This window comes from Podarcis cretensis (genome assembly GCF_951804945.1).
Source record: "Podarcis cretensis genome assembly, chromosome: 8".
Classification (NCBI taxonomy): Eukaryota; Metazoa; Chordata; class Lepidosauria; order Squamata; family Lacertidae; genus Podarcis; species Podarcis cretensis.
The window spans coordinates 78563140-78579246 of record NC_137177.1 but is presented as its reverse complement, the minus strand read 5'-3'; the positions used below and the strand labels follow the sequence as shown (position 1 = coordinate 78579246).

The 16107-nt window shown below is 45.3% G+C and overlaps 2 protein-coding genes across 5 annotated transcripts in view; one reads left to right on the top strand and one right to left on the bottom strand.

Annotated features, from left to right (window-relative positions):
- The window catches only part of MTOR (mechanistic target of rapamycin kinase), a 100513-nt gene that overhangs the window by 38542 nt on the left and 45864 nt on the right, over window positions 1-16107 (bottom strand). The window lies entirely within an intron of this gene.
- Window positions 6493-15665, top strand: ANGPTL7 (angiopoietin like 7). Its single transcript, XM_079987199.1, has 5 exons — window positions 6493-7150; window positions 10327-10427; window positions 11325-11519; window positions 12954-13152; window positions 13980-15665. Exons 1-5 carry the CDS (start codon window positions 6778-6780, stop codon window positions 14171-14173), a joined length of 1062 nt encoding a protein of 353 aa, XP_079843325.1. The 5' UTR covers window positions 6493-6777; the 3' UTR covers window positions 14174-15665.

Here is a 16107-nt window from a genome sequence, read left to right as displayed (position 1 = left end):
TCCAGGCAAGCAAGAGGGACACATTCTAGCCAGGCATAAACATCTGGGGATGGTGAGGGTGCAGCTGAGGAAGGGTTGTAACCTGGGGAAGAGACCAGAGGGCCAAATAGGGAGGCCTGGAGAGCCACATTTGGCTTCTTCACAACCCTGCATAAGGGTTTCATGGCCAATTCAGTTTGCAAGCATGCCCTCCATGCACATTTAACCTAGCATCCCATCTGAAAAATAGGCCCTGCTTAAATGGTCTTCAGAGACAAGTCAGAAAACTGATCAAAGGATAGCAACGGTCAGACTCCAGAACTTAGTTGGATACAGCCCTGGTGAGGTTTTGGTGTTCCTGCTTGTCTTTCTTGAGGAACCAGAAGTGGGTAGCATGGTTCAGAGCAGGCACAGATCCAGTTTCAGAAGTGGCATTGAAAAATCAGAAGATAAGAAGCAACTTAGACCAAAATGGGAAAGCCAAGGATGAGCTGGGGATGAGAGTGGGAGCCTCTCAGGTCTTCTATTGTGAGAAAAACATGTCAGACAGAGGAGAGGTGCCAGAGGCTGAAGCTTCAAAGGGCAGAGACATAGAATCTGTGGTCCTCCAGTTATTTCTGGACTGCAGCTCCCATCATGCAACTCCCCTGATCACTGGCCATACTGGCTAGAGCTGATGGCAGCTGGAGTCCAACAAAATCTGGAGGACTACACGTTTGCCATGCCTGATCTAGTGGATAGGCACTGGTCCTTGGGGGCCAGCTACTTAGCCAGTGTCCCCACTTGCTGTACTGAGCTCAGTCTGCAATGCTAGTAGCTGGCACAGTGTGGCTGGAGCTTAAAACCAGTCTTGTGTTTTAAAACATTTGCCCAGTAGCCATGCAGAGGAATGAGATCAGTTGGCAGAGGAAGAACATAGACACAAGGGGTTTTATCTAATGCTAGTCCTACTCACAGTAGAACCATTGAAGTTAATGGACACAAGCAACTTAGATTCATTTCAATGGGTTCAGTGAGTAGGACTTAGTTGGACACAACCCAAAGCAGGATGGCGGAGAAGCAAACCTCCTTATTCTACACCCAACATAGTAATGCAAAAGACAGACCACATAGTTGCATGCAGAAGGACCCAAGTTCAATCCCCAGCATCCAAAGGTGGGGCTGGGAGAGACTCGCTGCCTGAAACCCCAGACAGCTGCTGCCAGTCAGTGTTGATAACACTGAGTAAGATAGGCCAATGATCTGACACAGCATAAGGCAGACTCCTATGTTTCTAGGGATGGAGCTTTCTGTCAGACTCTAGTAAAGCTAGCAAAATTTATTTCAGGCTTGTAATTTTTGTAGGTTTATTTAAAAGGCTGGTTAAGTTGGCTTCAGAAAGAGACACACACCACATGTGCTTTACAGCAATGGGATACCATTTGTTACTGGAGATTTCCCACCTTGGCCCTGGAATGTCACTCTGCATGTCCAGCCAAGACCTGCAGAAATTTATGCAGCTAAGGCATTGTACAAAATAATCCTAGACAAGGCTTCTCAACCTTTATGGGCACAACGGTATCAGGTGCAACCCCAAGAAACTGTCATCGTCACTACAGGCATGTCACAATTCTCTACTCCCTAGCTGTAAGCCCCTCTACCCTGAAATGGCACCTGTGCTGCAATTTAGGCTAAAGCTATTGGCTAAAGAAGGCTTCCCACTTAATTTCACTGAGAAGACAGGACCCTGATGCCACCAAGGAAGGCCTCTGTGGGCACTCGTGTCATATTGGTGACACACAATCTAAATCATGGGTAAGCAAACTAAGGACTGCAGGCCCGATCAGGTCCAATTGCCTTCTGGATCCGGCCCACGAACTGTTTGGGAATCGCCACGCGGATCGCCAGCGCACACGTTCTTTCCCTCTTCCTCACAAGGTGGTGGCGGCGGCAGCAGCGCCTCCTCCCTCCCTCCTCCTGGCTTCTCCCTGCCCTGCCTAGAGGAGGAAGGGGGCTGGAATTTGTTGGTGCCAGCAGCAGCAGCAGCCAGTGTCTGCTCAAGGCAGCCGCCATTTTAAGCACGCCGCTTATTGTCCCTCTGCTGCCGCCAGCTTCTGCCGCTCGCAAGACACAGGTAAGCAGCCACCAGGGTTCGTGCTCCTCTTGCATCACCCCCCCCCCCAAATATAGTCCGACCCTCCACAAGGTCTGACACAGTGGACCAGCCCCCTGCTGAAAAAGTTTGCTGATCCCTGATCTAAATGATAGTCCACCTGCATCATTAAATTGAGTACACACATTCTAAGAAACACAGGCATAGAAGTGACAAAACAAAACACCTTGCTGAAATCCTAGCAGAGGGATACCAGGGCACAAAGGAGACAAATGCAAAAGGAACAAGGACAACTAGGGGAGGCAACAACTGACACACAGAGGATCACGATCCTCTCCTTGGCCTTCAGTTTGACAAATATGTTTCTCATCACAAGAGGCCCAAATAAGAATTTGCCCCTAGGAACAAGCGAAACCGTGGCTGGGAGGAGACTCAGATGGGATTAGAGAGAGAATGAAAAAGGTCAAGGGTCAGGACTGTGTGGAGAGGGGTCAACGCCCCATGTATTTCTTTAAAAGCAATTCCATTCAAGAAACTTTTGTACAAAATAATCTGCGTCAACATGAGCAAAATGTGGATCTTTCATCCCCGTTGTTTCCGAGTGCAGAAATTTGGTGGCATCTCAGGTCATGGGAGCCAGAGACCACGGGTGCGTGCAAGTGAGCAGTGCTGCTTGGGACAGGAGGATGAAATTCCAGAAATTCTTCTCCCTCCCTCCTACAGGGAATATGTGAAGCTATTAGCATGTTGATATCCCGCCTTCCTTCCAACATGGAAGTCAAGGTGGCATGCATGGAGCACCTATAGGCATTCTACTACAGGAGCACCGACCAAACTAAAGACCTTCTTAGTTATAGCAAACTAACTTGTGTGGCTTTGCAGCATTCCTGGGAACAATATGCTTTTTTCTTCTTAGCTGGGGGTGCTACAAAATTTGTGGAATGGTTTTACTTTTTCAAAACTGGGCTTTTTTGTGTTTTTGACTGCAGAGGCAACTACTGATCTTGCTTAAGTTCCTTAATGAGAAGGATAGTAATGATCAACAAGATTCCATGAGAGGCAGCTGGCCCGCTTCAACTGATCTTTCTCAGTAAAATGCAGACTTGGAAGAGCACGGATTGCAGCATCTAGGTTTCCCTGGACTAGCTGTGTGCTTTAGACACACCGTATTGGCCTGACTATAAGCTGCACCCGAATGTAAGCCGCACCTTAAAAACTGGAGGGGGGAAAGAAAAGAAAATACCCAAATATAAGCCACACCCTTCCTCACTACTCCTAGCTGCATAAAGGGGGGAGGGGGAGAGCCAACCTGTACTGCTGGCACCCTTTCCCCTTCCTCGTTCTCTCTCCCTTCCTTGCCTTGGGGGAGAGGACGGGGGACTATGCATGGCGTACTCCTGGCACTGATTGTCCCACACTCCTAGCTGCATACTGTAAGGTCGTGAATATAAACCACACTTTAACTTTTCACGGTTGGGACCAGGGAGAAGTGTCGGTGGAAGAAGATTGGGAAAAAAATAAAGGTTATTTACAGAAATATTGTAAAATTAATGAGCTTTAGAAAAATGGTGGAATGAAGTTATATGGCTTTGGCAGAAATGTTATAAGGAACTAGGTACAGATAGATTGTTAATGTATTAAAGGGAAAAAACAAGGTTAGAATATGTTAAGATTAATTACAGGACAGAAAACAGAGGAAGATGGAAAGGAATTGCTGAAACAGTTAATTGAAGTGGAATACAAAAAGGGAGGCGTGAGGAAGTCAATGAAACAAGTGAATGAAAAGCTTGAAAATATTGGAAGTGTTTTTAATTGTTCTTGTTTTGTTTTGTTAATTCAATGTTTTATGTAGTGTTTTTGTTTCTGTTTTTGTATTGTATTATATTGATTTGTTTAATTCTTTTTCTTTCTTTTTATAATCTTTAAACTCTTAATAAATATTATTTTTTAAAAAAAACAACTTTTTACGGTTGGAATTTGGGGAAAAAGTGAGGCTTATATTCAGGCCAATACGGTATAATTCACAGATGTTTATGTGGCAGACTTGAAGGTGCTCCTCAGTAGACTGATCAGTGTTGAAAGGGTGGTTCCTTAAAAGGTAGGACCATAGGAAGTTACTTTATACAGTATCATAAAACAAAGACTATAATGATATCAAGTCAAGCCAGACCATTGGTCCATCCAGTTGAGGATTATCTACACTGACAGGCAGTGGCTCTCCAGGGTTTCAGACATTAAATCTTGGACTTTCTGCATGCAGAGAAGATGCTCTACTTGCTACCGCTCTACCCCACCCCTTTTAAGAGAACACCACCCACCAAAAAGGAAAAAAACAAAAAAGCAAAGGAAATAAACTGATCCAGGAAGACCTAAAAAAAAAAAAAAATCTACTGGAGGTTTTGTGTTTTATTTATATCAGGTTTCATCCATGTATGAGCCACTTCATGCAGAAATGCAATTGCAGAACAAGAATCTGGCTCCATGGCAGTAGTTGAGATGACAGCATAAGAACAAAAAGCAGACATGCTGGATCAGGCCAAAAGGGGTCCATCTAGTTCATCATCTTATTGTCACAGATTGTCATCAGATGCCCCAATGGGAAGTCCGCAAGCAAGACCTAAATACAATAGCAACTCTCTGTACTTGCGATTCCCAGCAAAGTATTGAAAGGTTCGCTGCTTTTGACAGTGGAGGGACAACCCCGGTTTATCCTTGGCTGTTTCCAATTCTAAAGAGTTGTAAACACATTACCACAGCTAGTCTGTCTGTATTAGGTATCTGGGAGCTAAAAGAGATGCACTGAATCCCCTTTGGACATGTCTCTGCCAGCAGAGTAGTTTCTACCCTGGGGTCCCCCTTCTCACTATGTCTGAGATTCTATGATGTGAGCAACTGTACCTATCAGTGTTCAAATCTCCCATAGTTCTAATCTATGTGCATTTTGCGACCGGGAATTTCATTAGTGTGAGCAGTTTCTGAGCTCTGGGTGCAGTGCTGCGCATAAGATTTCAGATTAAAGCTGCAAAGTGGAAAGAAAGGACCTTTTTCTGCCTCCCCACTTTCAGCTACTCTCTGAAGACTGGAGAAGAGACCCTCTTAAGAATATTAGGGGGGTGGGCAGGGGAAGGACTAGACCATGTGAAAAATGAACATAATATTTTAGCTGCAGTTCATTCATTTTCAGCTTTGTTATTAAAAAAGTGTGCATAGACATTCTGTTGCTGCATCCATAACCTGGGTTTAAGGTAGGGTTACCAGACGTCCCCTGTTCCCGGGGACAGTCCCCGGATTTGCAAATCTGTCCCTGAACAAATTCCATCCCCAGAATATCCCCAGATTTGCAAATCTGTCCCCAGAAAATGTGGCAGTGGCAGCCTCAGCAGCCCAGAGCCAGCCTGGTAGCACAGTTGGCTCTGGCTAGCTTCAGGAGCTGCTTGCTGCCACCGCCACTGCCGAAGGAAAACCAGGGACGTCCAATGGTACAGATCTCCTGCCCCCTTCCTCCTTTGTTTTGACAGATCGGGGGAGTCTTGGGGAAGCAGGCATTGCCCAGTTTTTTTAAAAACTCTGCGCATTTATGTTTCACAGGGTGTGAAAGAAGGGCTTTGCACCTTTATACAATATGCATGTGTGCTTGGGCCCAGGGTCTTTTGCCTCACCATCCTCACGACTACTCTGCTTTAAAAAAAAAAAAAAGTGCCCCTGGATTCATTGAAAAAAATCTGGTAACCATAGTTGAAGGTGCCATTTAGCTCCTAGCTTTCATATCTTAGTTTCTCAGACTGTTACTTACTGTATTCTAATGTGAGAACTGTACCTACTGAAATTTCCCCTAAGGAATGGGGTTTGCTCGTGTTCACTGCTTGATGGATCAGGACAGACTCTGGACCAGTTCAGATTTGCTACTTGTTATACCACCTGCACGTGACGTAGCCCTTTCCCTCCCAGTTCCGAACCAGTTGGCTTTTGGGTCCCTTCCTCTGAGGCAGTCAGAAAAACATACCAGAAATCCAAGTCACCCTTGCTCTCTTAATAAAGGGCTGCTAGAAGTGGGGTCACCCCCCTCACACACAAGAGCTTGGGGCCAACCTCTTATATAATCATTTGACCTGCAGAACCCCCTTCCATTTACCAAACTTGAACTCCTGCTCTGTCCCTTAACATGCTGCCAGAGGATTAGTCACCAGAAAGGCTAAAATCCAGGAGGAGGCATTTACTGGCAACTCCCATGACTTCCCTGCACTCCCCCCACTCCCAAATCTGAGAGAATGACAAAGTTGAACAGAAAAAGCCTCCAAGCTGCCCACCCTTTAAAAAAAAAAAAAGCCCTAAAAAGTATTTGTTTCCACCTGATATGAGCAGATGAGTGGGGAGTGGCTTAGCAGGCTGTGCATGGGCTGCAAGGGGGGGGGGGAGGTACCCACAAGCAAGAGATATTTAAGATGCGGTGTGCGAGGGAGAGGCACACACATTTCTCGAGAGCATAGACTCCGACAGGAGCGATCCACCTTTGAGAGACTTGGTTCATTGAGAAAGAGAAAGAGGGAAACAATAGCTGTGGCTTTACAGAAAACATCTGTACAAATACAGTTCAACTAAAAAAGCAACTCTTCCTCCTCCTGGGACAGGAGATAAGAATTTCTGAAGCAATCCCTAGGACCAAGTGAGCGGGGGAGCAGAGAAGAAGAAAAATCCCTAGACACAGCATGCAGACCACGTTCAGCACTCAGCTGGCTTGGTTATGTGCAGTAACCATCTCTTTGGCCGTGTACCCAGCCTGGCTGCAGAAACCTCCCAAGAGGAAGGTGATCAATGGGAACCCCAAGAACCTAGGCTGCTGCGAGGAGCTGAAGGAGCTGAAGATGCATGTGGCCAACCTGTCCACCTTGATACAGGAGCTGAGCAAGAAGCAGGAGGATGAACTGGGAAACGCCATCATGCAGGTGATGGAGCTGGAAGGAAGCTTCAAGCAGATGGACCTGCGCCTCAATGACGTGGAAGGGAAGTACTCGGAGATGAACAACCAGCTGGGCATCGTGCAGCTCCAGGCAGCTCAGACTGTCACGCAAACATCCGCAGGTAAGGAGGACCAGCGGTATAGCAAATAAATGCATGGAAAAAATAGAACCTCAGAAGCTGCTCCCCTCAGTTAAGACCCCCAATACTGCAAGCAAACTCTGCTGGGCAAAATGCACCCCAGGAGAGGTGCTTTTAAACAGGGAATCACAATCTTGTGTATTTGCTTTTGAGTTGTTCAACTATTTCATTTCCAAGAGAGCTTGAATGTTTTAAATGATAGTAGCTTTGTTCTGCGTGTAAGACCTGCAGACACTCAAAACACAATCACTCTTTAGAATGTCAGCAGAAAAGTGAGGAGAGACAGTCCTACATTGAGATTGTGGTCTCTCTGTCTTTGTGTGTGCTTAAAGATAGGAAAGTGCAGCCAGATCCCATTCATGCTTTTTTCCAGAAGCAGTTTGTGAGGAAAGAGGGAAGGTTGTGAGCACATGTGTGATTTCGCACAAAGAACTCTGTGTGAGAATATGAGCAATCATATCCGGAGATGCATGGACGCTAGGATTGCCATCTTTAACAAACACTGGTTGGATTAAATAGTTTTAAAACCTCAGTAAATCAAACTGAAAGCCATTTCAGCGCAATGACAAAACACTTAAAAAAGAAAAAAGCCTGCATGAAAACTGTGGATGGTGTCTTCTTCAAAGAGGCACCCCACCTTTGTGCTCACTCAAGGGGGAATGTTGTGAGATATTTTACATATATATCTGCACCATTCAAAATTAAAGAACCAAGTCAGATCACTATCTAGCTTGATACTGCCCACACTGACCAACAGCAGCCCTTCAAGATTTAGGCAGGACTAATTTCCAGCCTTGCCTGGAGACCCCCAGAATTGAACCTGCTGCCCTCTGCATGCAAAGCAGTTGTTCTACTACTGATCCGCAACCATTCCCTAAAAGAAAATATGAATTTTCCTTCAACACTATATGTATAGCTTTATTTTTAAAAACTCCACCCCAGTAATCAATTAAAACTCATCCGATTTAATTGAGTAACATAACCTTGGTTACCACCTAGTCACCTTTTCCCACAGGGGCCAATATAGCCACACACACTTTTACTAACACACCTTTTAACTAGCCGGTTCATCATTTGAGGTTTATAGTGAAATAAATAATCAACTCAACTTAGCTTATAGCCATGGCCGCCTGGAAACAGCTCTTTCCCTCAATTGTGAGCAACCAAGCTATATACAAGTGTGACCTGGGGGAAAAAATCCTCACACTGAGGTTTTTGCAGTATTCACATAAATAGCCCAGAGTGTGCCTTCAAGGTAAAAAATTATTAAACCACAACATGTCTTATTACAGGCATGGTAAGGCCACACTGCATGAGGAAGGCAGCCACGTAGGGACTTGAATTGCTGGCTGCGAAGAAGCCCCAGTTGGCACCTAATCTTTCCTAATAGGTGGAAATCATTCACCTTGCACTCTGTTACACCTGTCAGGATGGATAAAAGTTAACCTCGGGAAGGGCCTCTCCCTTCCCCTTGAAGCAGCTGGATGTTCAGTTCTTAACATGGAAAGGGAAGCAACCATTTCCAAAAAGGCTGATACGCTCGCCGGAGCGGGAATGTACTTTCCAAGTGGGAGCAGGACATGATGCAGAAAACAGACCGTGCACAGTCCAAACATGTCAGATGTGCTGATTTGGCTGGTCTGCCTGAGAGCACAACTGCAAACCGGGGAAGCTGTCCCAGGCATGGCCATCCTATCAGATCAAGACGTTGGGCTTTGCGGAATGGCAGGAAACTGTATTTGCTATTCCCCATTGCTTCAGTCTGGGGGCTTTTGCAATCAGCATCTGTGAAGTCCTGTTTCTGAGTGTTCAGGTCACTTTACACAATCTTGCTATAGTAAATTATTGTGAGGCAGGCTGGTATGGGTGCGATACGCCCCTATTGCAGGACAAAGCATGCAGCAGAGAATGCCTGCCCTGAGGCTACCTAGAAAATTCAAAGTGAGATTCAAACCTGAAGTTTCTAGATTTGTAGCCTAGTCTGTTGGTTACACCAGCTCTTGCACTAGCCATTTCTGAACAGACAAGTACTTCTGCTACATTGCTAAAACAATTTCTCTTTCACCTTTAAAAGACCATGGTGAGATATGTTGCTATTACCGGTACGTCAAATTTATAGCTGCAGTCAAGGCTAAGGGTTTGTAAGCTGCCCAAACTCACCCAGCCGAGCTGGGATCTGAACCTTAAGTCCCCAAAGTTCAATACTATGGTTACTGAACCATTCTGGTTCTTTGTTCTTTACTAATCAGGATAATGTTTGCATAATTTTAGAATGTTTTTCTTTGGGGGCGGGGGGGTTTAGGCGCACATGCCAAAGCCATCAAATCCCCCTTGTGCCACTGAGCGAGCCTCCCTTGCTGCTAGCCTGATCCCGCTCCAAGTCCTTACTGTTCAATGGTTGTGTTTTTGAAGGGTTAAAGAAGGCTGGAGACGTTAGTGCCCAAAATCTACACTTATATATGGACAAGAGAAAAATAACTTCACTAGGTCTCTCTGTAAGCAGGATGGCCCTCCTGATTCCATGTGTGCCAATCAATTGCTGAAACAGCCTACTAGGTTCGGGAAATGCTTCTAGAGTGCAGCCGCCATCATGCAGATCTGAAGGCAACCCTGTATCGCGAAATTTTTAATGTTTAATCTTTTACAATTTTTTATGTGCTGTAAGCCACCCAGAGTGGCTGGGGAAACCAGCCAGATGGGCAGGGTATACATAATAAAATTATTATTATTAGCTCTCCCAAACTGGGCAATGGCTTCATTCACCAGTAGAACACAGTTTGGCTCACTTGCTTGAGGAAGGCATCAGCTGCAAGCATCCTGAAGAGATACACAGCTGTCCTCTTATTTGTGGAGCACATGGCTGTCTCAGTCACATAGCTTAATGTTGGAGGTGGTTGAGGCTTGATGGTCTCAGGGTTCCCCTTCTGGCTTTGAAATTCTAGGGAGGCTTCACTAAATATTGCAACGTAACGGTTTAAAACTTACATGCTGTTTTTGGAGGAACTGTAACATAAGCAAGGTTACATTTAAGAAAAATGTGTCAAAAGATCACAATTTGTGGGTTGGGGGTGTTGAAGCAGATTGACCTCATCAGATAATACTCATCAGTCATTGCTAAACATTTGTTGCTTCCCATTCCACCCCCTCCATTGACACAGATGCTGTGTACGACTGCTCATCGCTTTATCAGAGAAATTACAGAACTTCAGGGGTCTACAGACTTCTCCCTGATGAATTCCTGGGAACGCCAGAAATGCAAGTAAGAAGTTTTAATACAAATGCTATGACTTACTTATGCCCCAGTTATACAGTGGTACCTCGGGTTAAGTACTTAATTCGTTCCAGAGGTCCGTACTTAACCTGAAACTGTTCTTAACCTGAAGCACCACTTTAGCTAATGGAGCCTCCTCCTGCTGCTGCGCCGCCGGAGCACGATTTCTGTTCTCATCGTGAAGCAAAGTTCTTAACCTGAAGCACTATTTCTGGGTTAGCAGAGTCTGTAACCTGAAGCATATGTAACCTGAAGCATATGTAACCCGCGGTATACCACTGTAGTCAAGATGGGCAGCTTTGGGCAGCTTTCAGGACAGGTTCCTACGGAAGGAGCACACATTTGCTCTCTCTGAGCCTCCATGACCCACAGAAGGTGACCCTCTAGGGGTGCTGGTAAGAGCTTCTCTACAATGGTCCAATCTATGGGGCTGAATGGTAGCAGTAGGGAAAACTGTCCAGGATTCCTGGACTGAAAGAATGACACTTAGGATTATTATTATTATTATTTTAAAAAACCTTTTGATGTTCATGGATTTCCCTTTCTTGGTACTCAAAATGGCTTTCTGAGAAAGTAGCTTCATTCCACCTGTAGCATCACAGAGAACATCTCTCCTAAACTAAAAAGCAGCTGACCTCATGGTAAATGCTGCTACCCAGTGCCTAAAATCCCTTATTCTGCCATTATCAATAATACATTTTTTCACTTATATTCATATTGATATGGTTTGTGGGGTGAGAGGAGGGGAAGAACAGATATTCAAATCAACTGAACTATTCAGTCCAATTTGGCAACAACAAATACATGCCCCCTGCCCAAAAGGAGCCTGGACAGTCCCTAGTCTCCATGAATGACTGGAATCAATGCTCTTTCCTATTGCTCCAGGTATACTGTGACATGGAGACTGACGGAGGAGGATGGACAGTCATCCAGAGGCGTAAAGTTGGCCTGATTTCCTTCAGCCGGGACTGGAAGCAGTACAAGCAAGGGTTTGGCAGCATCCAGGGAGACTTTTGGCTGGGAAATGAGCACATCCATAGGCTTTCCCGGCGCCCAACAATGCTGCGTGTGGAGCTTGAGGTAAGGGAATGGTTTCAAAAAACCAGGCGAATTTTTGGTAATTGATCTATGTTGAACAGCTGAGGAAATTAGAAGGATGAGCAGACTCCAACAGCAATATGAGATACAGCCGAACCTTGGAAGTCAAATGGAATCTGTTCCAGAAGTCCATTTGACTTCCAAAACGTTCAAAAACCAAACTACAGTTTCTGATTGGCTGCCCCATCGGATGTTTGGGTTCCAAAAGAACATTAACAAACCAGAACACTCACTTCTGGGTTTGCGGTGCTTGGGAGCCAAAATGTTTGAGTTCCAGGGCATTCGGGATCCAAGGTACAACTGTATTGCAATTTCTAGGTACTGCTTTACATAGGCGTCAGTATCTGGGGTTGGCAAGTCAGATATCTCCCCCACCCTCCATGATGCCCTCTTAACAGTGACCTTAAACTCAAAAAGCAAGGGCACATACCCAGATGTCCTCAGCGGCTGCTCCACAACTACAGAGGTATTTTCCTTTGGAAGTCTTGCCAAACTGCAGGCAGAGCAAGAGGTTTTGCTGAAGGGAGTCAGCTATAACTGAATGCTTAAAGCATCCTCTGTTCCAAAAACGCTATTCGCTCTAAACCTTCAGCACCGGGAGGGGCACGATTTTACAACAAACACCGGGCTTATGAACAAGATGAGAAGTAGTTTCCGTGGAGCTAGCATAGAATCATAGAATCATAGAGTTGGAATAGACCACAAGGGCCATCGAGTCCAACCCCCTGCCAAGCAGGAAACACCATCAGAGCTCTCCTGACATATGGTTGTCAAGCCTCTGCTTAAAGACCTCCAAAGAAGGAGACTCCACCACACCCCTTGGCAGCAAATTCCACTGTCGAACAGCTCTTACTGTCAGGAAGTTCTTCCTAATGTTTAGGTGGAATCTTCTTTCTTGTAGTTTGGATCCATTGCTCCGTGTCCGCTTCTCTGGAGCAGCAGAAAACAACCTTTCTCCCTCCTCTATGTGACATCCTTTTATATATTTGAACATGGCTATCATATCACCCCTTAACCTCCTCTTCTCCAGGCTAAACATGCCCAGCTCCCTTAGCCGTTCCTCATAAGGCATCATTTCCAGGCCTTTGACCATTTTGGTTGCCCTCCTCTGGACACGTTCCAGTTTGTCAGTGTCCTCCTTGAACTGTGGTGCCCTGTCCTTGTCCTTCTTGAGCAGACAAGATGCCCTGTGGTTGAACACAAGAATGAAATGCAAAACGTTGAGGAAACGGCTGTATCGTTTCCTACGCAGGAATCCATCACATCCATTTGAAAGAGCAATGGATGCCGGAAGATATGGCACTCCTTGCAAGGAGGGATAGGTGCATACATTCCTGGAAATGGTTTTCCTAGATAAATTTGCTAACAGAAGATGTTTCCTCTTCACTTTCATCCACCTCCTGTTTACCCTTGCAGGACTGGAATGGCAACATCCGCTATGCTCTGTACAACCACTTCACTCTGGGCAACGAGCTAAACAGCTACCGCCTCTTCTTGGCCAACTACAGTGGCAACATTCCACATGACTCCCTGAGGTACCACAACAACACAGCCTTCAGCACTAAGGACAAGGACAACGACAAGTGTGTGGATCATTGTGCACTGTTACGCAAAGGTAAGCATGTAGATGGGCTCCTCCTCCTACACTAAGTTTTAGCTGAACAGGGCTGAATGCCATTTTGCAATTTAGAAACATTTCCAAAACCTTTACAGTGGTACCTCGGGTTAAGTACTTAATTCGTTCCGGAGGTCCGTTTTTAACCTGAAACTGTTCTTAACCTGAAGCACCACTTTAGCTAATGGGGCCTCCTGCTGCTTTCGCACCGCCGGAGCATGATTTCTGTTTTCATACTGAAGCAAAGTTCTTAACCAGAGGTACTATTTCTGGGTTAGCGGAGTCTGTAACCTGAAGCGTATGTAACCTGAAGCGTATGTAACCGATTTGCTTTGAAGTTGTAAGCATTGCAAGAACAATGAGAACTACAAAATGTGATACGTGAAGCACTTTCTGGAGCAAACAGGAACATAGGAAGCTGCCTTATAAAAGGTTACACTATTTGTCCATCAAATTCAGGGGAACCTTTGGCCCTCTAGATGTTGCTGAACTACAACTCCCAGCAGCCCCAGCAAGCATAGCCAATGGCTGGGGTGATTGAAGTGGGGGGCAAGGTTCCCTATACCTAGTCTAGGCCAACTGGCAACGGCTCTCCTAGATTGTGGGCAGAGAAAGCTATTTCCCATTGCCTGCTACCTGACCCTCTGGCTCAGGCGTAGGCCAATGCATTAATGAAACCGTGTGTGCCCCAGAATGCTTTGCAATTTGCTTGGTCCCATGATGGCAGATGTCAATGCAAAAGGAGGTTCCCTGGAGGCGAAAAGTTTCAAAACCCACTGCTTTCGAAGACAGATCAAAAGATTTTCTCCACTTTTGTTTCTCAACAGGCGGCTACTGGTACAACTGCTGTACAGATTCCAACCTGAACGGGGTTTACTACCGCAATGGAGAGCACAACAAGAGCACAGATGGGATTACTTGGTACGGATGGCACGGTAAAACCTATTCCCTGAAGAGGGTCGAGATGAAGATTCGGCCGGCAGACTTCAAAGCCCAGGGGGATACCAACAAAGTTGAGTAAGGCAGCAGAGACACAACTTCATGGGGGACAGGGAGAAAGATACACACAAATGCTAACCAAAAAATAAACCACAACCACTGGTCTGAAATACAAGGGCTGTACTTCTGCATCTTTCTCATCACAACGCTCTCTTCCAGTAGGATGCCCAAATGTCCCAGGACATGTAGCACCTGGCAAGCAGCATCCTAATAAGAGAAGAATTTTGTTCCACTCACAAATATCACAGAGTTGCTATAGCATTTCCCCCCGGAGTACAGGGATGCAAAGTGCGGTATTAACTTTCCCAGCTTTTTAAAAATGTCCACCTTGCAATCACTCCCTGTTTTAGGTTGACTCAAGTGCACAGATACAGCAACGGCCAAAATGAGGTAAGGGAATGGGGGAGGGAGGGAAGTGCTGAGTTAGGAAGATGACTGCAAGTGAGGTGATCCTCTTTTCAAAAGCATAGGCTCACAATTTAAAAGAGAAACAAGAATCAGATTGGGACGTTGGATGAATCGTAATTGGAGTTCCCCACAGATCTTTCTATTGATGAATGGGGAGGGGCATCAAAGACATTCCAGATTTAAAAGCCTACTATTTATGCCTTAAGCTTTTGTGGGGGAGGGGTTTACTACAAAAGGAAGCTGTCAACAACAATAAAAAATATACATTAATATTCTGAGGTTCTATAAGCCAGGGATGAGGAACCTCTTGCAACCCGAGGGCCACATTCTGTCACAGGCAACTCTAAAGGGGCCTCAGGACAGTGGTGGGTGTGGCCATAGGAAAAAGTGGATTGAGCAACTTTTAATCTTTCTACAGCAGGGTCCATTCCAGTCACACTAAAACCAGAGATTTCTGCATACCAACACACATCTCCCACCCACAGACACGACCACAGCTCAAAGGCACATACCACAGCCAGGCAAAAGCACCCAAGTAGGGTGCAGAACAGGACCAAATAGAGATGCCACAAGGCCCACATGCAACCACCAGGCCTGAGATTCCTCAGTCCTGTTAATATACTGTGCAGTGTTCAATACAAATAAAGAGATGTGAGGAATAATATTATGCACACATTGCAATGCATCACAATTGGGGAAAAGAATTGTTTAAAAAAAACACAAGTTACCAAGGACTCCTCTCACAGCTCAGTTCCCTGCTTAACTTCGTTGCCAGAGTGGGTTCATAGTTAATATATCTATTTTTTATTCACTTTTTAATTATTATTTACAAGAGGGATCTAGCATAATTTAAAGTTGCTATCTTGGCACCAGAAGACATTGGTTTCCTGGAAAGTGTCTTGTACATGTTGACTGGCCAAAATTTGGGACCATCCCTCCAGGAGCATATTGTTGTTAAAGATGGTTGCTGAGTGGGTGATGCTCCAGGTGGATCTGTGTGTGCTGTAAATTGAAAGAGTGCTCTGTACAAAATCTGCCATGCCTCCACAATGGATTTTTTTGTTTTGTTTTTTTCAGATTCTATAATAAACTCTCTTGTTTTTAAACTTGGTCTTGAGTCTTTTGTCAAAATATCTAACAAGCAGGCAGATTAAAATCAGAAGTCCTTGAAGAAAAGAACAAGCAAGGCTCCAGGAAAGGTGACAGTATGTGTTGTGTGGCAGACACAGGGTCTGAAAATAACTCAGCAGGCAAGAGAAAAGAGCAATGGATGGATATGATATGGAAAATGAGAGACATGCAGAAGATAACAGGAACATGGCAGAGATAAATTGGGCAATGCACACAGGGACAGCCACACACAATTAATAAAAGGCCAAGCAGGTTTACTAGAGAGTGAGCACCACTAGGGACTTACAATTCTATGCACAGTGACCTAATGCTGTACAGGATTGGTCCATAGGCATGCTAAAGCTACATGTCCCATTTCCTTCAGAGACTCAAGCATGCCTGGTTTTCCAAAAATAAAGAGTGAAGGAAAGGGACAGG

What these genes read in the sequence shown, in the direction of transcription:
- ANGPTL7 (XM_079987199.1), top strand. Translation starts at nt 6,778, where the DNA reads ATGCAGACCACGTTCAGCACTCAGCTGGCTTGGTTATGTGCAGTAACC. An exon ending in TGGGAACGCCAGAAATGCAA is followed by an intron (nt 10,428 to 11,324) that starts GTAAGAAGTTTT and finishes CTATTGCTCCAG; the next exon opens with GTATACTGTGACATGGAGAC. An exon ending in TGCTGCGTGTGGAGCTTGAG is followed by an intron (nt 11,520 to 12,953) that starts GTAAGGGAATGG and finishes TTACCCTTGCAG; the next exon opens with GACTGGAATGGCAACATCCG.